Source organism: Hyperoodon ampullatus (assembly GCF_949752795.1).
Source record: "Hyperoodon ampullatus genome assembly, chromosome: 16".
Taxonomy (NCBI): domain Eukaryota; kingdom Metazoa; phylum Chordata; class Mammalia; order Artiodactyla; family Ziphiidae; genus Hyperoodon; species Hyperoodon ampullatus.
In genome coordinates this window covers 10,867,487-10,893,642 of record NC_136929.1, presented here as the reverse complement: position 1 = coordinate 10,893,642, position 26,156 = coordinate 10,867,487, and the positions used below count along the sequence as shown (strand labels likewise).

At 37.2% G+C, this 26,156-nt stretch overlaps 1 protein-coding gene across 9 annotated transcripts in view; it reads left to right on the top strand.

The window, feature by feature from the left end:
* The window catches only part of PCCA (propionyl-CoA carboxylase subunit alpha), a gene marked incomplete at its 5' end in the record, with an annotated part of 354,285 nt that overhangs the window by 177,720 nt on the left and 150,409 nt on the right, over window positions 1–26,156 (top strand). For 8 of the 9 annotated variants that reach the window (XM_079721934.1, XM_079721935.1, XM_079721931.1 and 5 more), the window contains 2 exons: window positions 5,938–6,048; window positions 16,572–16,680. In XM_079721934.1, the coding sequence (XP_079578060.1) occupies window positions 5,938–6,048; window positions 16,572–16,680 (220 nt within the window). The remainder of the gene's footprint in view (window positions 1–5,937; window positions 6,049–16,571; window positions 16,681–26,156) is intronic. The other variant, XM_079721936.1, reaches the window with a different exon arrangement.

Genomic DNA, 26,156 nt, shown 5'->3' with positions numbered 1-26,156 from the left:
AACAGTTGAGGGATCTAGATTTTGGTTGTCTGCCATTAGCCATTGTTTTACCTTACGGTACTTAGGAAAGAATAATAGATAATGACTAGTAATGTATAATATTGCATAGTAATGTGTAGTATTCTACTCAGAGAACGTTAAAGGGAAAATGCTCTTGTGTATTAAATTTATTCCTGAAACACTATTTAGCAAGGTAAAAGTCTATATTTTCATGCTGTATTTACTGTTCAAGTAGAAAGATTTTTAAAAGTCCATGCTTCGTTTGTGTGCTTGAGCAGCTCTGTTCTTTGATGTCCAAAATGTAAATTAATATTTGCTTATGATTCTTTTGAGTTACATTTTCTAAAATCACCTCTTTTTCAACGTTGAATATAGAATTAAAGTAGAGCATCATTTATCCTGTAAAACTGCATGCATTTAAGTTTTTTGGATGTCATGGTCATGAATTGATCACTGGCATCAGAAAATAATCTTATTTTTGTTCAAATTATCATTAACTATTTCTGAAAGTTATGTTGTATTTTACTGAAGACAGAGTCTGATGCCAACTATTCTGGCATTGGCCACACAGAGAGCAAGGCAATTTATACCAGCATTAGGCTGTAACAGGAAAGCCAGTAGAGTTTAAATACAGAATATGGTGCCTGTAAAGTGAGCAGTGTTATTTTTATTTAACTGGAGGAAGAAAGGACAGAAATCCTTTCTAAGTTATTTACTGTTTACGCAAAAAAGCTTATAAATGGAAACATTCTGAATCGTTAATTTGTACATAAGAACATTGTATTTTGGAAATAAAATTATAGCCACACCTTGATCTTCTAACATTCATCCTGTCCAGTCCCTCCTTTAGGATCTTTTTTTTTTTTTTTCCAGAACTTCAGTTATTATATACAGATTGCTGGATTTGTCTTGCATTTCTGTGTTTCACATTCTGTTCTGGATTCCTTCATGTGAATGTCCACCTCCATGACCTCTATATTCTGATGTATACACATTCTAATATGAGTGCTAGTCTGAACTCTAATCATTTAGACATTATCAGTCTCATCTCACAGGCATCTCTAATTTAACTTGCAAAAGATGCATCAGGTTTTTTCCTTTCAACCTTTTCCTTTTCTGTAAATACTATCTTCAGTGATGTTGCAGAGCCAGAAGTTCGGGTGTTGGCACTTGACTCACCTCTCCCGTCCTTACGTCCACTGAATCACCAAGCCCTGTCTGCCTCCGAGATATCTTTCAACTCTGGCTGCTTTTCTCCTTCTGTATGGTCCACTCCCTAGCTGTGGTCTGAGGCCTGACCATTTTCCAGCTTGTCTCCTGCAATTGTCAGCTTGCTTCTTCCCATCTTCGGTCTCGACTCTTCCCAGTCCCTTTTGCAGTAGCAGCCAGAGGTTCCTGGAATGCACAAATCTAGTCATGTCTACCCGCTTTCAACCACTCTGGGTGCTCTCAAGGTAAACTGAAATCTTTGCGTGGCTGTCAGACCCTGAATGCCCCTGTTTGACTTTCCCGGTGCACCATTTTCTTTGCTCATACACTTTGGCCATGGTGTCCTTCTTTCAATCCTCTTCATAGAAATACCTGGTGGTATCCACTTACTTTTTACCACAATGAAAGGTCTTGGATACTTAAAGTTCCTCCCTAATATTACCCATCTTTGTGTCCTTCTGCATCTTTCTCTATTTTCTTTCCCAGCCAGGAAAGTTTGTGTAAGTCACAAACACTTTCCTCTTCCTGGAACACCACATCTGTCGTTTACTCTGCATATAAATCTCTCTGGCAAGTTGTAACTCTTTTCTTCTTCTAAAGTGGTTTAGTTTTGTCTGTTTGTAAAACATATGACAGAGGGATTCATTTCCCTTTTATAGCCTGAACTCTTTTCAAGGAATATTCTATTTAAATTCTTGCCTACCTAGTTTGTCTTTCTAAGCATCCTAACACTTTGGTTTTAATTAATTGCTCTTCATTTTTGTCTATCAAAATATCACCTATAATATAGGCAAATTTCAACTTTTTGCAGTGATTTGTTAGATATATTGATGCAGTCAGAAGTTTTTATACCTTTCAGTAATTCCTCATAGAAATATACATAATTACAAAAGTCCCTCAAAATGTTAGTTATTGAATATGGGCCAAGTCATTATCCACAAAGCAAGGTTGGGATAACTGTGCATTTCTCCTGGGCATGTGCTGTGAAAGATATTTATTAGATCATTGTCTAGGATTACTTCTCCCATGGAATATTTGTGTAGCTAAAGGAATAGCATTAAAATTTGAATTTTGGAACTTTCTCTAAATGTTTTGAAGTAGTTTGAATAGATTGGAAATTGGATTTTATAAAATTTTAGACACGTAATATCTTCTGTGTCAGGAAGAGAGTTGCTCAGAATTTTTCATATGGTTGCTAGTATGGTCTAGTACAAAGGGATGCATAGAAAAATTCCTGGAAGGCTGTATTAACTTGTTAACATTTGTTGGCTCAGAGATAGGAAGTCATATCAAAAAGTATGACCTTCTCCCCCATATGTACACATTAGGGTACAGGGTAACCTGCTGTAACAAAGATTCTTAAATCCAGTGGTATAAATAAGATAGAAATTTATTCACTTCTCCCTTAACGGTCTGGCTGGTCCGTGCTGATGGGGCGAGTTAGTTTCCTGTGCTCATTTCAGGAGACACACACACATCTGTCTCTTCCCCCTCTGCTCATCCCCACACTTACCCTGTTGCTCCTCTTCATCCGCATTGCCAAAGCTGAGTTCCTGCTCTGTCAGGAAGCCCTTAGGAAAAGGGAAGGAAAGGAAGTTCTGGCAGTTCTTTTTTTTCATGTAAATGAGGCTGGAGTCGGATACATCACTTTAACTGTAGTCTCTTGTCTAGGAATTGGTTTGCCATGTCTAGCTGTAAGATAGATGGGGAAATGGAGTCTGTGTCTGGGTGGTCTTTTGTTCAGCTAAGATTCTATTGTGGAAAAAATAAAAAGCAAATTTTAGAGGAAACCTGCAGTCTGTCACAATATACTTCTGTATTAAAAATTTATTTTTTTACCTATATTACTGTTGTAACTTATATTGTACTAAACATTAGATGAATGATTCAGTCTCTCTGGATCACAATTTTCTTATTTTTGTCTCCTTTTGCCTTGTAATATTCTTATTCTATAACTGGTTACTGAAAGTTCCCCCAAAGCATGTACCATACTGCTTGCTTTCGTGTTCCTTCCTGTGATATCTAACTCCTGCATGAGTAGTAGGTGTGGAGAAGATGTTGAGAGAGAGAGAGATTAATCTGCTCAGAACATCAGAGTTGTTAAAACTTCACAGCAGATGTGGCAAACTTTTGGTAAAGGGCCAGAGAATAAGTATCTTAGACTTTGTGGGTCACATGGTCTCTGTTGCAACTACTGGGCTCTACTGTTTAGCATGAAGACAACCGTATATAAACACTGCTGGGTTTCAATAAAACCTTATTTACGATTTGACCTGCAAGCCATAGTTCGCTGATCCTTCCTTGCCTTATAGGATGGGTACACCCTCCAGATGGAAATAGCGATAAGCTTAAATTTGTGGAGCTTCATTCTTACAGAATATTAACTACAAGTTAGGTAGGTAGGTCAGTGCTGAGGCTTAGGATGCTGTGCAGCTTCTGTCTGATGTTTGTTTATTACATGTCTTCTGCCCTATATTTATTCTCATATAAAAGTATAATAATGAGCACAATAATAATGCACCTTTTTGAGTGCCTGGCATTGTGTTAAACACTATTTCATTTGTACCTCATGACAGTCATACTAACTAGACTATTATTATCACCATTTCACAAATGAGGAAACTAGAACTTCGGGAGTTTAAATAGCTTACTCAAGGTGAGAGGTAGAACAGGTGCTTGAACCTCAGTGATTCTTTGCCTACTTTGTAATTATTCTTGTATAAGTGAGGATTCGATAAGACTTGAATCAGATCAAGAACAAGCAAGAACAGAATCAGGCTTTCTAGGTTTGTTACGAAGTATAGTGGGACAAATTAGAGCTATGCAAGAGTGGGTTAAAGAATTGGCAGGAAGGAGCAGACCTCTCTGTTTACTTCAACGTCAGCTCTCTTATGCTCCAGTCACCCTTCTAGTGGACGCCTACTCTAATTCGTGCTTTCCCTGGTTTTGAGATGCCTCTTCGCTTTACCTTTTACTCCCGTTTCATGTCTTTGTAACCTACTCCCTTCATAAAGTCTTTCTATATCACAGACTCCTCCTCATACCATTCCCATCCCTCTTGTGGTAGTTACCTGTGTAAGCTTCACTTTGGAGTAGTCACTGTGTACTAGGCTCAGTTTTTCCTACTTGATCACAGGCTTTTTTCTTCTTCTCGTCCTCTTGGTCCTCTTCCCCTCCTCCCCTCCCGTCCCACCGCCCCTGCCCCCCGCCCCAGCCCTCCTTCTCTACTTATTTTGAAGTATACTTGACATATAATAAACTCATATTTAAAGTATTCAATTTGACGAGCTTTGACACATGTATGTATACACCTGTGAAACCATCACCACAGTCAAAATACTGAACATTTTTGTCATCTCCCAGAGTTTCCTCATGGCCTTTGCCTCTCCACCCTCTCTCCGACCCTGTCCTAATGCAGCCACGTGATCCACTTTCTGTAGGTTGCATTCAGTATACATTGTTTTTGGTCTTGCTTCTTTAATTCAGCATAATATTTTGAGATTCATCCTTGTTATGTGTATTGGGGGACTCGCTTCCTTTTGTTGCTGAGTAGATTTCCATTATATGGACAAACCATTCACTGTTGATGGACATTTAGATTGTTTCCAGTTTTTGACTTTGCAGATAAAGCTGTTAACCTCTGTGTGTAAGTGTTTGTATAGGCATATGCTTTTATTTTAACTTGGGTAAATACTTAGGAGTGAATTGTCTGAATCATATGATGAGTATATGTTTAACTTTTGAAGAAACTGCCAGACAGTCCAAAGTGGAAGTAAACTGTAAAATGTACCAATTTATTCCCTGTCACCGACACAGGTGGTGACAGTTCCACTTGTTCCACATTCTCGTCGACACTTAGTATTATCTGTCTTTCAACCTTTAACCACTTAAATTGGTGTTTGGGTATATCCCATTGTATTTCTTTGACGGTGATGTTGAACGTCTTTTCCTGTGCTTACTGGCCATTTGTATATATTTTGTGAAATGTCTCCTTAGATCTTTTGCCTGTCTTTTTTCACCTGGTTTGCTTGTCATCTTATTTTTATATTGTTAGCATTCTTTATATATACCAGATACAAGTTCTATATTTGAGATATGTGTTGTGAATATTTTCTCTGTGGCTTGCCATTTCATTTTCTTAATTACATCCTCTGAAGAGCAGACTCTTAAATTTTGATTGAGTATAATTTGTTGATATTCTTTTCATGGTTCATGGGTTTTGTGTACTATCTAAGAATCTGTTCCCTACCTCAAGGTAACAGATTTTTTCTCCTGATTTCCTTCTATAAGTCTTATAGTTTTAGGTTTGTGACCCAAATTGAGTCAGTTTTTATGTATGCTGTGAATTAGGGTTGAGGTTCATTTTCTGTTTTCCCAAATGTGTATCTAGTAGTCCTAACATTTATTGAAAAGACATTGATTTCCCCACTGAATTTCTTAAATTTGCATTCAGAGTTTTATTGCTGCCTCAAGTTCAGACTCCTAACATTTATTGAAAAGACATTGATTTCCCCACTGAATTTCTTAAATTTGCATTCAGAGTTTTATTGCTGCCTCAAGTTCAGACATTTTTTTGTTGTCAGTTGAAATCAAGGAGGTAAGTAATCTTGCATGGTTTTTTGCTAGGCCATAGATAGGACACTGATGATAAATTTCTCCAGATAATAGGAATTAGATTTTTAACAGACTCAATGTTTTTAATTCAGCCTGTTATCATTTTATTTTTAGGTGTTACACATAATATTGCATTACTTCGAGAGGTGATAATCAACTCACGCTTTGTAAAAGGAGACATCAACACTAAATTTCTTTCTGATGTGTATCCTGATGGCTTTAAAGGTTTGTATATATTGAAGTATTTTAGTGTATTAAAGTTATTATTTTTTATACTTTATTACAGTGTATACTTTATTCTGAAATTAGGGCCTTGGGCCTATATTGTACTCGATTTATTGATATACTTAGAGTATCCTAGACTGTAGACATTCATGATTTTGAGTATTCATGAGTGACTCATGAATGTGTAATAAACTGTAATTTTGTTGAGTGAGAAATTCAACTAGTATGTGGGATGTTGTGTTTCTGAAAGTCAATACATGTTTGTATTCCTCGCTGATAGGAGTATATACAGGAACTCTTCTTTAATACTAAAACTGTATCTTTATGAAAATTAGCACGGAAAATTTCAGACTAATAGGTGCTATTCCTATTAATGAAAATGGAGATGTCTAAGAAGATGATGGCTTTATTCTGAAAAATGAATTTTGAATAAAGTAATGAGTGGACTGTGAAACTTAGCACTGCAAAGTTATCAGTGAGTGTTTCCAGGTAGTACAAAAATTGCTCATTAAGTGAGACAGAGAAAACCCTTGAGTGAGCATTGAAAACATGGTTAACATGGTGTTAAGACACTGACAGGACTTAACGTGAGACTTACCAGAAATGTTACTCACGTGAAAGGCTCTACATATGTTTCTAATGAGCTTGGAGACATATGAAGATTAGGTCTTCTCTCACAAATTTTAAGTGTTCTTTATATCCATTTAAAGTGTTTTAGTATATAAAACGACTCTTTCATTTTAGGAGCTGTATATAGATTCAGGTCAGCTTCATTGAATAAATTTACAAAGCAACTTATTACATCAGAATTTATAATACAGAGTTTTCATAAGAATAACTGGAGATTACTGACTTGATTGTTCTTTCACAACTTTAGTGTCAAAGGGCTTTATCATTCGTACCAAGAAAAATAAAGAATGCGTTTTATTTCGGAACTTAAAACAGAGACTAATGAATCATCAGGTTCTTTTTCCTGAACTTTTGAATTTTTAAAAATATAAATGACAACCTTAACATGATTGCACTTTTGTTCTTGTGTGATTACTTCATTAATATCTGTTGGTTGCATGAAGCCAGGAACCACTTAATGTTATTGCTTTTTATTGTTTCACTAGCAACTAAAACAGACATTAAATATTTGTTGAATTAAGGAAAAGAATCTTTTTTTTTGATTTAGATGATTCTTTTTATTTTTATCATAGCTTTACTGAGATATGATTCACATACCATACAATTAAAAGTGTACAATTCAGTGGTTTTCAGTAAGGGAGAAGAATCTTGTTCATAGTATGGGTGAGAAGGTATTACCTTGACTATTTTAACTTAACTGTACATGTGCCCAGATTACAAATTGGTTTTATTTTGGTCCTAACGTTTTGGCTTCTTGTCCTTTCCAAAGTTTTAATTAAAAGTTACTGTTAGTTGTAAAATGGACTCAGATTTCCATGTGCTTTTGTGTCTGCCTGGCTTACATGAAACAGTAGGCAGAAGGAGACAACAGGTCAAAACTTAAGGGAACCTTTAGAACACACATATTGTATGTGTGCATGGTTATTTATATATACATACACACATTTATACATGTGTTTATGCATATTTGGTATGATATCCCATTACCATGGAAAAGAAAATGGAGCATTTAAAATTTCTAATTGGAGTTGGGTACTATGTGCTATACATTTAGCAGCAATTGAAAATGTTCCAAATTCTTTTTTTTTTTTTTTAGAGTCTCAGTTTTGCTTTTATTTTATTTTATTTTTTTATTAGTTTCTGCTTTATAACAAAGTGAATCAGTCATACATATACATCTGTTCCCACATTCCTTCCCTCATGCATCTCCCTCCCTCCCACCCTCCCCATCCCACCAAATTCTTAAGAGAACTCAGAAATTTTCTTAAAACTGAATATTGCAGTTTGCTGTAATAAACTTAAATATTACATTTCTTTTTTTGGCAGGCAGTTATCAGCACAGACACCATAATTCTGTTTCTTATGCATAACAATTTTTAAATTGTTATAAGTTGTTAGAAGGCCTTTAGCAATTTTTAGTCTCACCCTTCATTTTTTTGTGAGGAAACCAAAGCCCAGAAAGACTGATAAGGCTAAGTGACCAGTAATATAATAAAGCCAGAAATTAAACTTAGTGTTTAACTTAGTGGTTTCAACTTCTGTTTCAGTACTCATTCAGTTGTGCTAGGATTCAAATTCATAAACCACAGAAGTTTTCAGAGTATGCTGTATGTGTCATATTGTCTGTACAATATGTACGATATGACAATTTAAAAGTAAACACCTGTATTTGCCATTCTTAATGTCTACTGCTTATTTTATTCCTTCATATTATTTTCATCTTAGTTCTTTCTTCTCTGAATGGCTACTACCTCTTGTTCTTCTTCTTCAGATTACTGTATTTCTCCTTCCCGATTTTTCCCCAGAGCATGTCTTAGATATATTAAACTGTATCATCTTTGATTGTTTGATATATGTGCCTGAAAGAGACAGCAGGAAGTGGCAACTGAAGTTAATCCAGGATCTTATCCATATGTTTGAGGCTGAGTCATTTTGCCCCTTTGGGATTACCCATCTGCTTCCCATCTGTCCAGCTATCCTAGACACTATTCATAGGCAAGTGCCTGTTTTTATGACTGCATTAAATTTTTTTATTATATATGTATATTATCCCAAGTTTATTTGTAGACTAGGACAGTGTTACTAAAGTCTCTTAGACTGAACTTTGAAATGATTGTGTCTAAAATTTAAAAATAGAATACACAAGAATTTGTTCTTCACGTCAACTTATTAGATGCTGATGTTGAAAAGGTATTTTCCTTTGATTCTGAAAAATAAATGGAAAATGGAGAAGTAGATATTTTGATTTTGAAATAAAGGGAAAATTGAAGAAGAAGATATTTTAAGAAGTATAATTTCAGATAGCCTAGAATGGACATTTTGGACTTATTTCTCTGCTGCCTTGCTACACTTGAACCACCAGCCCCATCAAAAGAAATCATTGGAATTATCTTTCTCTTCATTGTGGAATGTTTAGACAACTTTGATTTAGCACAAGAAGTCTACTATTAAATACACTTCTCTTTATTTTTTCCCTTTGAATTTAGTCAAGTATTTCTGTACCTTTAACAGTGGTAAATATGTGACTAAAGTGTTGCCTTTAAAAATTCAGTCTTTAAAATCATTCAACAAATAATTGGTGTAGACTCTAGAAGAAAATCAAAGAGAAATAATATATTTTCCCTGTTCTTAAAGTGGTTATATCATTAGGGAAATAAACAGGTAGAGAACTAACTACACTACAGGACAGAATAAAAGAAGTGCTAAGGTGAAGATATAAGCAAAGTGTCTTGGAGCGGAGAAAAAAGAAACTAGTTGCAGTTTGGGGAATCAAGGATGGCTTCAAGGACGAGGTGGTGTAGACTATTGAAACACCTCTCCAAGGACTCTCTTTCATAGGTGCAGGGGCTGTCATACTGCCTCAGGAGAGCCACTGTGTGTATCTCTTCCTAATCCATCTTCTTTGATGTGATGTTGGTGGTTTGAAATCAGCCTTGGAGAAAGTACTTACAGTAAGGAAATTGGCAGATGCTGCACACTACCGCACTTCTTCCTTCACACCCCAGTTGGTTATTAAACATTTACCAGCAAACCCCTGCCTATACTTTGACCTGACTATTGGGAGCAAACAGAGTCATTGCATACAAAGGAAGAAGATTACCTATCTAGGGAGGGAGACCTGGAAGAATCCCTGAAGGGGAGTATTCAGTTTTAGACCTGCAGGTATGGGAGGGAGATGACTGTGCTGACTGAAAAATTGTGAGAACACTTAAAGGTATTAGGGGAGTACAAAAAACTGTGAGTTTTAGAAATGAAACATTTCAGCAAAGTGAAAGGACTGCTAAGAACAAAATTATAGTGACCCAAAAAAATACATGGAAGAAGTATCTCAAAATATGTAGCAGAAAAAAAAATGTAGCAGAAAGGTAGAATGAAATGTGTAAAATGATGAGAGATGTAGAGAGAAGTGCCAAGAGATTGTATGTGTAAATAGTAAGAGTTTCATGAAATGAAATCAACAAGGAAAGGTTAGTTTTAAAAGAAATAATAAGGGAGATTTTTTTTTTTCACTGTTCTTAAGAAAGACTTGAGATGTTGTTGGAAAGACTCACTGAGTTTCAGACAGGATTAATGAAAAAGAATAACTATTCTAGGCTTATGAAGAACAAAAAACTTTTTAAAGCTTCTAGAAAGAAAAAAGTTATATGCAAAGAATGTAGAATGAAATCATCTTGAGGCTCTATAAACTGGAGATTAGAAAACCTTAAACTGAGTATCTGTTCCATAAGAAAGAACTTGTTCCAAGAGTACTATACCCAACTAAGATATCCCTCATGTGTCAATGTGAAAAGAGAGATTTTAAAATAAAAGTTCAGAGATGTACCATCACATATACCTTTTTTGAGGAAATTACTGAAGAAAATACTTTAACCAATTTGTGGTTAAGATGATAGCTTAAATATACACCTTTTTCCTCATCCCAAAACTCCCTAAATTGAGTTTTTTAAAGACACAAGCCCACAAGGAAAAAAGAGATGATTTTAGAAAATGTAAAGCTGAAGGGTGAATCTCAACTAACTTAGCAACCTAAAAATGTTGAATCCTAAGCTGACAATATGAAAAACTCAGAAGTAGCTCTTTGTCACTGTGGAACCCTTCAGAAGTCTCAGTAATTATTAGTTCCAGTAACTTGGAAAACCCCCAAAGGAGGGAATATTGGTCTAAAATCTCTGGAAGATTTTTCTCCATATCACCTCCCTCATTCTTCAAAGCAGGGTGACACTGTCTCCTCCACCCTGGCAAAAGCTTGGAGGTTCTTCCCTGTAGAGAACAAAACAGTCTTTGTACTGAGCGACACCAGGCAGAGTTGGCAGAGGATCAAGTGAATATGGACATAATGTGGTGACACCTTCTGCTCCCAGCCCTCTTCTCCACTTGGTTCCCAGAGTGCTGGCAGGCAGACAGGCACAGGCACAATAGCAGAATATCTTTCTCTGAGAAATCTAAGCAGCCCTTAGAGAGATTACCCAAAGATTCCCCCAACAAAATGATCCCACCAGATTCCCCTACCCATGAAGCCAATGGTCAACAAAGCTGCATCCCACAAAGAGAGAACATGCATGGATCAGTATCAGGACACCTGTCAAAAGTGTTTCATACTACACTAGATTTAAAAGGAACCACCAAATGAGTATTAAAAATAGACAATAGGACTAAAACCACTTAGGAGAACACAGGTCTGGCTTCTTAGAAACTGGGTCATGCAAATGAAAGTGGGTAATAGCATGAGTTTTACAGAGGCACATCACAGAGATGCTGCCACAGGGGGTTGGCCTCCAGTAACCACTGGAGTGGAGACCATAGACATCGTTTAGGGCTTCGGGCTTTGTTTGAAATTATCCCTCCGAAAGGTTAAGAAGGTGAGCGTTAATTGTGAGGAAGGTTTTCTCCTTTCAGTTGCAAATATTTGCTGAACCCACTACATCAAAGGCAGTAGTCTAAACTCTAGAGGTAAAATTATTTTTAAAAAGCCAAAGGCTTTCTAAAACCAAGAGACGCACCTTTTTCCAGCCATGTCTTCACCAGAGAGCCCCTGCTCCCTGACTCGCTGACATTGCAGAAGGGGTTTTAAGCTTTAATGCTCTCAAGGTCAAGAGGTGGGTTTGAGATACCTTAGACCTTCAGCTGTTGAAGACCTCAGCTGTGAGAGCGCTTGGGGCTGCATCTGTGGTGTGTGCAAGGCTGGAGGGTCTCAACCTCTTCTGCCTCCTGCAGACTCCCAGAGTCATGCCCGTGAGTCTTCCCAACCAGGGTTGGCAGAGAGGTGAAAAACAGGTGTCGAATTGTACAGCTCTCTTAGTTTACATTCACATTTGACAAAAGGACAGGAAGAATTTAAATACTCTCATTTAGGTCCCAAGCTTCTAGATGCTTAGGATTTATCAGTCAGCAAAAGAACTTGCTGCCCTCACGGGACTTACATTGCAGTGAGTTAGCAGGCAGCGTGCATTCTCAGCTCCCCTCCTAGCAACTCTGCAGTGTTTTACAGGCGAGAATATGCTCAGAAACATGAATGAAGTGCGCTCGCCTCAACTTATTCGCCTGGAGCAGAAATTGAACGCAAGAGTGACTGACTCAACACCAAGCTAGCCTGGGCTGCCGTACTTTTGCCTGGACTCAGAAGAGCCTCTTCATTGGCCTCCTTCCTGCTGCCATTGCACATTCCAATGTACTCTTCATTCAGCAGCTAAGGTTAACTTTTAGAACCAAATCAAAGCTTCTCCCTTACTTTGGAAGTCCTCAGTGAGTGAATGGCTAAACAAACGGCGGTATGCCCATGCTGTGGAGAACTACTCAGCATTAACGTGGAACAGACTACTGAGTCATTCAACAGCATGGATGAATTCCAGAAACTTTATGTGCAAAAGAAGTCAGACACAAGGGAACACTTACTGTCTGACTCCATTTTTATGAAACTAGAAAAGAATCTGGTAACCTGGGGCCACAGAGGGAAAGCAGAGACAGGGATGTTGACTGGGAACAGGTGCGAGGGAACATTTTAGGGTGATGGAAAATTCTGTATAGATTGTGGTGTTTATGTGGGCATATACATTTGTCAAAATTCACTGAACTGTACACTTAAAATGGATGCATTTATTATATGCAAATTATACCTCAAAGTTAAAAAAAAACCCACCTCTGTTAATGGGTATCCATTGCAGTTAAAATAAAATCAAAACTCCTGATGGCTTATAAAAAAGTAGATGTTAGAAAGGTATTTGATAAAAATTCAGTAGCCATTTCTAATGAAACTCTTTTCTAATAGCCCATTTCTAATAAAAAAGTAAACTGATTAAATTTGATTAAAAGGCTACTTACTGAAAACTAATAAAAAGCTTCATTTTGCATGATGAAATGCTAAAATCATTTCCCTTAAAATCAGGAACAAAATGAGTTCTACTATAAAATTACCATTATTATTAAATATTGTATTAGAGGATAAAAAGGGAAAAAAGGAAGTAGTTGGTGTAAATATTTTTAAAAGAAGAGACAAAGTCTTTTTTTCCCCCAGATACGATCATATTCCTAGAAAACCCAGAAGACCCTACTAAAAACGTCTAGACTTAATAAGCAAATTTGGCAAGGTGGCTGAATGCAACAAGAAAAATATGCCAAGTCAGTGACTCTTTTTTTTGTGTGAAAGCTAGCTTGAAATGAAAATGGAAAAAACCAAAGCTTTTCTTATTAACTGTAATATCTTGTAAGACTGTAGAGAAAATTTAATAGGAAAGACATAGAACCTATATGGAGACAACTATAAAATCTTATCAAGGAGCAAGAAACACAATCTGAAAACATGGGGGAAAAAATCAGTTATTTTTTTGGGGGGGACTCAGTATATATGAGTGCCAGTCTTTCCCAGATTAATACACAGATTTTATGTAATTCCAGTTAGATTCACAAGGCTTACTACATAAGCAATTTAAAGCTTATATGTAATCATAGATTTCCAAGAACAGCCAAGAAGATTATGAAAAGTAAAGAGGAAAATTGGCTTCCGTATATTAAAACATACTGCAAAGCCTCTCTACATCTAAAAAGTATAATATAAAGGATAAGAGATCCTTGGTTATGATAGAATCTCTGTTGCCTTGCCTTTTTGGACCTGAATACCCCTCTTTTGACATGGCCAGAGTACCCCAGGAGTGGTCCGGATATAATAGTTCTTTTATTTAACGAGTTTCAGGATGTGTAACTGCAGTCTAGATTGGTGTTGTACAAGTGTAAGAGGGAATAGAATTATTCAGTGTTACTTTAGGTTGGAAAAGTCAGATGGATGGGTGGAAGTCACAAAGAAACAGTGTAACGCAGTATGAGAAGTAACTGGCTAATGATTTAGAACTCCTTGTAAGAACTTTTCATTTTCCTATATTGTAGGGGTTCTGTAGGTCATATATAACGATCTGTCCAACATTGCAGTAGAAGAGACCACCCACACTGCATGGAGGATATAGAGTAGACGATATTTGCAGTACTTCCCTATTAAAATTACCTGAGATTCTTTAAAAAATTGTCGAAACAAATTTAGTTCAATTGTAGAAGACAAGAAATCTTTAGCACGCTTATATCAGACAAATTTATTGAGAATTAGCCATTGGTAAAATTGGAGAATCTGTTCCAGTATCAGTAAAAGGGTTAAAGTTGCTATGTATTGTATCAATTTGCCTGTGAGATGTGATGATGTTCGATTTTATTTGGGATTCTCCTTAATATTATCTGAGTCAGTACATCTAATAATTTGTTAGACAAATGAAACACGGAATTATCATCTTACAGTTTAAAGGATTCCCACATTTTGCCTTTTTTTCTGTTGGCGATACATGATATGCAGATGTGTCTAGAGAAGTGACAACTTTGTGAACCACTGTAGTAAATATATTTTACAGCATGACTTAGGATACACACACTCGTGAAAAATAGTGTGAGCAAAGTGCTCTCATAACTTGTTTTGCTGGTCTGACCCACCGAACTGGTTTCATGAGCTACTAAGTGGTTTGTATTTCACAGTTTGATAAACATGAGTCTAAACCACTTCTGTTCACAGTGAGATCTGTAGACATGTGGCTTCAGCAGCACTCTGGAGCTTCTTGGAAATGCAAATTACTGGGCCCCACCTCAGACTTACTACCTGTCATTCTCTGCAGGTGGAGCTCTGGAATCTGTGCTTTAATCCAGGCGATTCTGGTGCACAGTGAGGTTTGAGAAGCACTGGTGCTCTTTATACCCCAAAGAGCTTTTGTGGTTATTTACTTGCTATGTTGTCAATTAAAACTTAGGAACTTTAAAAATAATTATTAATTCATTTTCAGAGTAACAATAGTAAATCCATTATATGTTGACATCAGAGTAATGATGTCATCACAGGTCATATCTCTTGGATCAGGGAACCTCCACAATATACTCCTGAAAAACGGAGAGGTGAAAAAGCAAATAAATCTTAGCATTATTATGAAAATAGTTTTGACCTTGCAGAACCCCCGAAGGGCTCTTGGGGACTCCCAGTAATCCCCAGGCCATACTTTGAGAACCGCTCTTGTGTAGATGGTATGTTTTTGAGAAGACTGAGACCAAATTTCTGTAATCCTCATGTAGGGTAGTTTATTATGGAAGCATATGGAATGTTTCCATCACTGCTTAAGTGTTGGGGATGATTAGGAACTTTTCGAAGCCTGTAGGAATGTGGTTTATTAGGCCATTGAGGGTTCTGTCACTGAATTCCCAGACCAACGAGATGTCCCACATTGGTGTTATAGTTTATGGTGCTCCTCGGTTTGTCTCGAAGAATGGGTTACTGGGGCTTTCCTTCCCCTTCAGTGTCATGAAACAACACCTTTCATTTTCGCGGAACGCCTCCCCGTAGAAAAATGTGCTGCCGATCTGGAAAGTCTTTATATTCTAGTTGTGAATATTTTTAGTCTTATTTCTGTTCTGAATAATTTTTTAAGACACAGTGTTGAAATTACTTCATTTCTTTCCGATAAACTTAAATAACTACCTGATCGATTTTTCTTTTTCGAATTGTACAAGTAGCATCTTAGTGCTGATGATCCAGCACTCCAGTTGCCTGTACTGTACCATCTGATGAACTCTATTATCTGTATGTAGCATGGTGGTAAATAGATAGTGTTCGAAGTTGTGGTGAGATTACACAGCACTCAAGGGGATGTGTTTGCTGGCAGACCCTGGAGTATCCAGTTCCGCCTTGACTCACCCACTTCTTGAGGAATTATTATGCACATAGAGCAGATTTCCCCGCTGCACCACACTCAGCCAGACCAGGGAGTCTTCCCTGGGCTTGTCAGGCTAGACCACTGCCCCCAGGTCCAGCTGTATTACGGTAAGAAGAGTGAATTAAAGAGGGAGAGAGAAATCGATTTGTTGGTTGGTTGATTGACTGGGATTCAAACCCTGACTGTAAGTATAGAGGCAAGAGAATCACGTATTTATTTTCTTTTAGTCCTTCGTGTTAGAAAACATGGCCCAGCCACTGTCCTTGACCGGCAACACTCCTTTTCCTCATTTTATCCTCTCTCTCCTTAGAAGTAAAATTTGGGGTGGGGAGTGATAAGGAGAAGCAGATATGAGGAGCCCTAAGTTTTTCCTAGAGATCTCTGTGAGTAGTTTTCTTATTTGCAATTGTTTTGTTCTGTGCATCTGTTTAATATCTTCTTTCCCAAATTGGACTATAAACTTCCAGTGAGCAGGGGTCTTTGTTTTATTTGAACCATCTTGCTCCCTCCTTTCCCTCTGGCACAGCCCAGTGTCTGGTACAAGACTAGCTCCATAAGAGATGCTTGATAAAATACTTGTTTGAATGACTAATAACTCTGTAATATAGAAGCATAGATGTTAGCATTATGCGTGTGATTGATTGATTGATTGATTTCCCTCAGGACACCAGTTAACAGAGACTGAGAGAAACCAGTTACTGGCAATAGCTTCGTCCTTGTTTGTGGCATCCCAATTAAGAGCACATCATTTTCAAGAAAGTGAAAATTCAAGGTATGTGAGATCATTTAAAACAGAATAAATGAGCAGAAAAAATTGGACATTATTGGAGAAAGTACTCTGAAACCTTATAGGAAATCTGTTCAAGTAATTTGTATTTATTACTTTTGTTTTCTTACTGGCAAAATGTTTTGAGAAGTGTTATAGTACTAAACTTTAGGAAATAACCTGAACAGTTAAAAATATGTATATAAGAAACTTGTTTATAAGCTATAAGAAAGAATTAACAACAGGTTGAGTTAGTTATGTATGAGCCCTAAGTGTACCTTTTAGCTTCCTAATAACCTAAGCAAAAGGGAAAACATGCTTTATACCCGGGCAAGTACAAAAATCATTGTGACATTCATGCTTCTGAGTGACAGGATTATTTATTATGAATGTCTGTGCATTTGCTAGAGTAATCCTACTTAGCAAGTATAGTCCATTACTTGCTAGAGAGGCAGTTGATAAAATTGTGTTACGTCAAGTCCTTTTCCTTTCTTTTTACTTTTCCTCAAGAGGAAGAATAAAGATTAGAAAAAAGATGGCAGATGACCGAGCAGCTCTGAAGAGCACAGATCAGAAACTCAGGTTACTCCTGAAGAATTAGGTAGAAGGAAAACTAAATTGGTCTCAGGCTATATATTCGTGGCTAATGTGGTTTTACTCAGAAAATCTGGGTAACCGGAACTTCTCTTTTTTAAAATTTTTATTGGAGTATAGTTGATGTACAATGTTGTGATAATTTCTGCGGTATCGCAGAGTGATTTAGTTACACATATATATATACATTCTTTTTTTTTATTTTTTTTAAAGAAGATGTTGGGGGTAGGAGTTTATTAATTAATTAATTTATTTATTTTTGCTGTGTTGGGTCTTCGTTTCTGTGCGAGGGCTTTCTCTAGTTGTGGCAAGCGGGGGCCACTCTTCATCGCGGTGCGCGGGCCTCTCACTATCGCAGCCTCTCTTGTTGCGGAGCACAGGCTCCAGACGTGCAGGCTCAGTAGCCGTGGCTCACGGGCCCAGCTGCTCCGCGGCATGTGGGATCTTCCCAGTCCAGGGCTCGAACCCGTGTCTCCTGCATTAGCAGGCAGATTCTCAACCACTGCGCCACCAGGGAAGCCCCTATACATTCTTTTTTTTTTTTTTTTTTTTTAAATGTTCTTCTGCATCATAGGATATTGACTACAGTTCCCTGTGCTATAGAGTAGGACCTTGTTGTTTATTCATCCTGTATATAAAAGCTTACACCTGCTCACCCCAACCTTCCACTCCATCCCTCCCCAGCCCCCTCCCCCTTGGCAACCACAAGTCTGTTCTTTATGTTTACGAGTCTGTTTCTGTTTCGTAAGTAGGTTCATTTGTGTCCTATTTTAGATTCCACATATAAGTGATACCATATGGTATTTGTCTTTCTCTTTCTGACTTACTTCACTTAGTATGATCATCTCTGGTTGCGTCCAAGTTGCTGCAAATCTGCATCTATCCATTCATCTGTCAATGGACATTTAGCTTGTTTCCATGTCTCGGCTATTGTGAATAGTGCTGCTATGAATATAGGGGAGGGAGCATGTATCTTTTTGAATAAGAGTTTTGTCTGGATATATGCCCAGGAGTGAGATTGCTGGATCATATGGTAATTCTGTTGTTAGTTTTCTGTGGAACCTCCATACTGTTTTCCATAACCGCTGCACCAACTTACATTCCCACCAACAGTGTAGGAGGGTTCCCTTTTCTCCACACCCTCTCCATTATTTGTTATTTGTAGACTTTTTAATGATGGCCATTCTGACCGGTGTGAGGTGCTACCTCATTGTAGTTTTGATTTGCATTTCTCCAATAATTAGTGACATTGAATATCTTTTTCTGTGCTTATTGGCCATCTGTATTTCTTCTTTGGAGAAATGTCTATTTAGGTCTTCTCATTTTTCGATTGGGTTGTTTGTTTGTTGTTGTTGTTGTTGAGCTGTATGAGCTGTTTGTGTATTTTGGAAATTAAGCCCTTGTCGGTCGCATAGTTTGCAGACATCTTCTCCCATTCTGTAGGTTGTCTTTTCGTTTTGTTTATGGTTTCCTTTGCTGTGCAAAAACTTGTAAGTTTGATTAGGTCCCATTTTTTATTTCTGTTTTTATTTCTATTGCCTTAGGAGACTGACCTAAGAAAACATTTCTGTGATTTATGTCAGAGAATATTTTGCCTGTGATCTCTTCTAGGAGTTTTGTGGTGTCATGTCTTATGTTTAAGTCCTTAAGCCATTTTGAGTTTATTTTTGTGTATGGTGTGAGGGTGTGTTCTAACTTCATTGATTTACATGTGGCTGTCCAACTTTCCCGACACCACTGGCTGAAGGTTCTTCTTTTTTCCATTGTATATTCTTGCCTTCTTTGTCAAAGATTAATTGGCTGTAGGTGTGTGGGTTTATTTCTGGGCTCTCTATTCTGTTCTGTTGATCCATATGTCTGTTTTTGTGCCAATACCACGCCATTTTGATTACTGTAGCTTTTGTAGTAGTGTCTGAAGTCTGGGAGGGTTATGCCTCCTGCTTTGTTCTTTTTCTTCAGGATTGCTTTGGCAATTCTCTGGGTCTTTTATGGTTCCATATAAATTTTAGGATTATTTGTTCTAATTTTGTGAAAAATATCATGGGTAATTTGATAGGGATCCCATTAGATCTGTAGATTGCTTTGGGTAGTATGGCCATTTTAACAATATTAATTCTTCCAATTCAAGGTCCTGGGATATCTTTCCATTTCTTTGATTCACCTTCAGTTTACTTTATTAATGTTTTATAGTTCTCAGTGTATAAGTCTTTCACCTCCTTGGTCAGGTTTATTCCTAAGCATTTTATTTTGGGGAGTGTGATTTTTAAAAGATATTGTTTTTTTACATTCCCCTTCTGACATTTCATTGTTAGTGTAAAGACATGCAACCGATTTCTGTATGTTAATTTTGTATCCTGTTTCCTTGCTGAATTCGTTTATCAGTTCTAGTAGTTTTTGTGTGGAGTCTTTAGGGTTTCCTATATTTATAATAGTATCATGTCATCTGCATATAATGACAGTGTTACCTCTTCCCTTCCAATTTGGATACGTTCTGTTTCTTTTTCTTGTCTGATTGCTGTGGCTAGGACTTCCGATTCTATGTTGAATAGAAGAGGCGAGAGTGGGCATCCTTGTCTTATTCCAGATTTTAGTGGGAACGCCTTAAGCTTTTCACCATTGAGTACTATATTGGCTGTGGGTTTGTCATAAATAGCTTTTATTATGTTGAGATATGTTCCATCTCTACCCATTTTGGTAAGAGTTTTTATCATGAATGGATGTTGAATTTTGTCAAATGCTTTTTCTGTATCTATTGAGATGATCACGTGTTTTTTGTCTTTTCTTTTTTTTATGTGGTGTATCACATTGATTGATTTGCATATGTTGAACCATTCTTGTGAACTTGGGACGAATCCCAAGTAACCAGTACTTTTCATTTGTTCTTATCCTCAAGGGAAAGTACAAAAAGCTTAATGTACGATCTTTTTTTGAAGTTAATTTGGTGACTGTCTAGGGAGAGATGAGAGGATATTGAATTTCTGTAAATTACTGAATGAATGGAAGGAGGAGGAAAATGGTCAGTAGAGCCAGGAATCTGGTTGGTTCGTTTGTTTTCCCCCTAAAGTCGTGCTCCCCAGTGTGGAAGCCACTAGCCATGTGTGCCTATTTGAATTAAAATTAAATTAAAAACTCAGTTTCTCAGTCACATGTCAATGTCAGTGTCAGTATAGTCACTACCCACGGTTGCAGTGCTCCATAGCCACTACTGTACCGTGGTCAGTGGCTACTGTATCAGGTAACAGAAAGAACCTTTCCATCATCGCTGTTGTATTTCTGTCAAGCTTTGTTGGACTGTGCTGTTTTGGAGTGATGTGTGTGTAGGAGAGATCTAAGCTTTTGCTTTAAAGCCAGAATCATACCTTGTATGAATAATATTTTTATTATTTTTTTGGTAAATACAATATTCGTATCTTTATTCCTTTAACTTCAGGTGTTACTTGGATCTTGACTATTTCACAAGTCCTGAGTATAGCTAATGATGAACTGGTTTGATCTTTAAGCAGTGTATTCTAGTTATTTTCAGAGAGTGCTGACTTAACATTGGTAAGAATCTGAAGAAGTTTTAAAAAATAAAAGAAGATAAAATAAATAAAAAAATAAAAGGATAAAAATTTCCTGTAATCCCACAATAACCACTTTTAATATTTTAATATATTCCTTTCCAAGTGTATATGTGTGTATGTTTATACATATCCATACTTGTAGTGTATATAGTCTACATAATTAGAGTCATACTGGAAATGTCATTTGAATTTTACTTTTTAAAATTTCATATTATATTGTGACTATTTCTTCTCTTTATTCACTAGTCTTTGAAAGCACATTTAAAATTTCTATTATAGTGAATTTAAAATATATGCAAAATAACTGCTCTTAAAAACACCATCAAGAATATTATAAAACAGAACATATTCAGAGATACATGTCCAATAAAGGACTTGAATCTATAATGTATAAATAATTCTTACAACTAAAAAATGAGCCAAACAACTGAATTAAAAAAAAATAGAAGATTTGGCATGGCCTCTTTTACAAAGAAGTTATATGAATGGCAAATAAGTCCATGAAAAGATGTTTAACATCGTTAATCATTAGAAAAATACAAACTAAAATCACAGTGGTACACCACCACACACCTGGGAGAATAGTGTACATCAAGTGGTGAGTAGAAAAATAAATGTGGTATATCCATACAATGGAATACTATTTAGCAATAAAAAGAAATGCAGTACTGATACATGCATAAACCTAAAAAGAAAATCATGCTAAGAGGAAGAAACCAGTTAGAGAAGACTATATAATGTACAGTTTCATTTATTTGGAATTTCTAGGAAGGATGGAAGTATAAAAGACAGAAAAAAGATCAGCGATTGCCAGGGTGCAGGTGTTGACATCACAGAATTACACCTTTATGCAGTCTATGTCCAAAACTATAAACCAATAATTATTTTAAATGCATTAGTCTCTTAAATTATGTAGAAAACAAAACAAAGTTAAGATGATACTAGCTTTCACTTTAATAATTCTTAAAATGCATTAGATCCTTAAATCATATAGAGAACAAAAAGTGGAGTTACAAGCTATTGTTACAATAATACTAGCTTTTATGATTGTCCGTGTATTTGTCTTTACTGAGATACTTATTTCTTCATGTGGTTTCTTAGTACTGTCTAGTGTCCTTTCATTCCACCCTGCTGGACTTCCTTTAGCATTTTTTGTAGGGCAGGTCTAGTCACAAACTCCGTCAGCTTTTGTTTATCTGGGAAGGTGTTAACTTCTGCCTCAGTTTTGAAGGACGTTTTTGCTGGATTTAGGATTCTTGGTTGATGGTTTTTTTTTCTTTTAGCACTTTGAATATATCAGCCCACTGCCTCTGGCCTGCAGAGTTTCTGATGAGAAATCTGCTGATAATCTTATTTGTACTTGAAAATTCGTTCCTCTCTTTCAAGATTCTGTCTTCAGCTTTTGAAGGTTTGACTATGTGTCTTGGTGTGGGTCTTTGAGTTCATCTTATCTGGAGTTTGTTGAGCTTTTTGAATGTTTATGTTCATGTCTATCATCAAATTTGGGAAGTTTTTGGTTGTTATTTCTTCAAATATCCTCTTTGCCCCTTTCTCTTTCTCCTTCTGGGACTTTCATGATGTATACGTTGGTCTACTTGATGGTATCCCCACAGGACCCTTAGGCTCTGTTCACTTTACTTTGATCTTTTTTCTTTCTGTTCTTCAGACTTGATAATTCTATTGTCCTGTCTTCATTTTTTTTAATTTATTTATTTTTTTGCGGTACGCGGGCCTCTCACTGTTGTGGCCCCTCCCGTTGCGGAGCACAGGCTCCGGACGCGCAGGCTCAGCGGCCATGGCTCACGGGCCCAGCCACTCCGCGGCATGTGGGATCTTCCCAGACCGGGGCACGAACCCGTGTCCCCTGCATCGGCAGGCAGACTCTCAAGCACTGCGCCACCAGGGAAGCCCTGTCCTGTCTTCATGTTGACTGATTTTTTCCTTCTGTCTGGTCAGATCTGCCTTTGAATTACTCTAGTGAGTTTTTCATTTCAATTATTGTGCTTTTCAGCTCCAGAATTTCATTTCTTTTTAGGTTTTCTGTCTTTTTATTGATATTTTTATTTTGTTTACACATTGTTTTCTTGACTTTCTCCACATCTTCCTTTAGTTCTTTTAGCATCTTTAAGATAGTTGTTTTAAAGTCTTTGTCTGATATATCTGCCATTAGGTCTTTTTCAGGGATACGTTCTGTTGATTTTTTTTTTTTTCCTTTGAGTAGGCCATACTTTCTTGTTTATTTGTATGACTTCCGAATTTTTGGTTGAACACTGGACATTTCAATCCAATGATGTGGTAACTTTGGAAATCAGATTCTCCTCCTTCCCCAGGGTTTAGTGGTTTATGTTATTGTCTTTGTTTATCATTTTTGTTTTTCTGATTATCGTAGGCTGCCTCTGTGCCAATGATCAGCCTGAGGTGTAAACTTAAGGTGTTTTCTGGTCTTTTCCTAGACTTTCCCTGGGCATGTGCAGTCACTTTCTAATTTTCCTTGTATATGCAGTTGTTTTTGAATGTCTTCGCCTTTAAGGCCTAGCTCCTGAAAGGGGGTGGGGGAAATGAAGGTGGGAGGGCGGTTAGGGAAGCACTAGACCCTTAAATCTCCTGGAAGTCACTCAGGTCAGAGGGAGAAGGGCTTGCAGCAGTGAGGGAGGTGCAGTAGCTGGCTGCCTGCCTTTCTGTCTGCACCTTTGTGATCAGAAGCAGCAGTTAGCAGTCGGAGCACAGATCCTTAGTATTTGGAGGACAGGGTTCTGTTCTGCCCACCCTGGCTTCCACAAGCTGTGTGCAGGCTGCTCCAGTGAACACACCCACAGTTGCGCCCAGGAGGCTAGGAGTGGGGGATGGGGAGCTGCTGCTGTGCTAAAGCTGAAGTTGACCACAAGTTAACACAGTTACCCCCAAGCCTTCTTCTGAAGGTTCCACAAGAGTTATATCAGACAGATTCTGCCAGTGTGACTGTTGTCTAGGTGGGGAGAGAGATTCTTGGTGCTTCCTATTCTGTCATCTTCCTAGAATCCCCCTCCTCGTATATTACTGTTGAATTCATTACCCTTTAGAACTTGGGAAGAAGTTAGATTCATAAAATATGTTGGCCAGAAGTTCAGTTATGTAGATAATTGTGCACGTATTACCTATATAACAAACAATTATTTTATTTTTGGTACATTTATTTTCTATTGAACTTATCGTTTATCTAGTAGGCCAGTTTACCGTAAAGTTGCTACCACCAGAGACCTATAACGTTTAACAAAATATACTGGTCTTTTTCGACAAAGCGTAATCTTGTTTAGGCACAAGTGAACCGAAGCTATTTTTGCTTATTTGCTGAAGAGGTCCCTGACACCAGAATGGTGTAAAGTGGTTAGCTCTTCACATTTTGGCTTCACAGTCGTGTTTTCATTACTGCCTGGGGAATGGAGTCCAAAGTCAGCCTCCGGGTGTGGCTGCATGTTGCTGTGTCATGGGTGTGCTCATGTACCGTTCTGCTTCCAAACCCAGTAGCCTGCAGCACTTCCTTTGTGCTGCTTGTTTTGGCTGCTGGTCTTATTTTCCCAATTTCTCCATGGGTTTTACGCTTTCATCATTTATGACTTGGAAAAAACTTTAATAATATGTACCCATAGTATTTGGATAGTAAAAAGATAGTGTATTTTAGAAAAAGAGAACAGTTAATGTCAGAAACAATAACAATTTTTCTTTGACTGTAAATGAAGTGAATTAAGTTTTTACATAAATACATACTGTCTTAGCATGGAGTTATTTTTCTTTGTAATCATTCTTTTCCTAAACCCTTTTATTGACAGAAATGAATCATTAAAAGTTGTGTTAAACAACTGCTTCATGTTATTTGAAGCTAAAATTATTTTGTTGGCATTGTGGTTTGGTATAATAATTTGTTTCACTAACTGCTAATGATTGGAGGAAAATCTAGTAAAGAAAAAAATTTAGTTTCTTTCAGTAATCTTTCATTTAGTTTTGGTCAAAATGCCTGTTTTCCTTAGATCCAAATGTTGTTCACTGGTCAGGATTCACCTTTCTGATCTTCGACTCTCCTGTTACTTTACTCTGGTTCAGGTCCACCCCTGCCATTGTAATAACTTATTACTTGATTTCAAAAAGGGCAATCGTAAAACCTCCTGAATCACTTGGGGTGCTTTTGGGTACAAGTAACAGAAACCCTTATTCAAACTGACACATCTTTGTTGAACAGGAGGCTCAGAGAACGGAAAGGACAAGGCTCAGGAAGTGCATCTGCTGATGTCGCTTCTCTGTAGTTCCTTAGCCTTGCTTTCTTCTGTGCTTTATTATAAGGCTGTGATAGCAGGATAGCTGTAGAAGTTTCAGGAGTCAAATCCAGACTGTGTCTGTCCCTAAGAAGTGAGGAAATCTCTCCCAAGTGTTACCCAACCAGCTGCTTCTCAGTTCTCATTGACCAGGGAGAACTCATCCCATTCCTAAACCAGTCGCTGCAAAGGGAATTGGATTGTCGTGTTTGTCTGGGACTAATTTTCTGGTGTGAAATAGATGTTGAGGAATCAACTAAAGTGACCAGTACATTTTCTAATAATAACTCCCTGCCTTCCTTTGTATGGGATGTAATATTGGGTTGGCGAAAAAGTTTGTTCTGGTTTTTCCATAAGAGCTTATGGAAAAACCTGAGCGAACTTTTTGGCCAACCCAGTATTTATTTTTCTTGTCGTGTTCTACTGGCTAAAACTACCAGTATAGTTTCATGTTTAAGGGCACAGGCTTTTGTTCCAGAGACTTGGATTTCTCCTTGGTTTTGCTGATCCCTAGCTACTATTTTAGGATAAATTATTTTGCCTCTCTTGGACTTAGTTTCCTCACCTGTAATCTGGAGATAATAGTGGTTCTTAAAGAAAGAGTGTTTGTCAATGTCAAATGAGACATAAAATACTTAACATGATGCTCATTAACTTTTAGTTGTCCCTCCCTAATTTTCTTTTTCTAAAATCTCTGATGACAAAGATTCTATTTCAAGGGTAGTGGCAATGATATATACTCGTTTTATTCCTGAGTAACTCGAATGCCTTGAGTGTTTCAACATCAACAGGTACATTAGCTATTGGTTAGAAATCTTTCTTCTTACATTAAAGATGTAGCCTTCCATTCCTTACCGAATAAGAAAGTCAGATACGGATATTAAATACAACCACGTCTTTTAAAATTACCTATTGATCATTATACGAATTGAGTTAGAAAATTTAGAGAATTTAGCAGGGAACAAAATGATTAAAAAGAAAATCCTGCCCCCATAGAGCTTACATTTAAGTAGAAGATAGACAGACAAAACAGATGTAG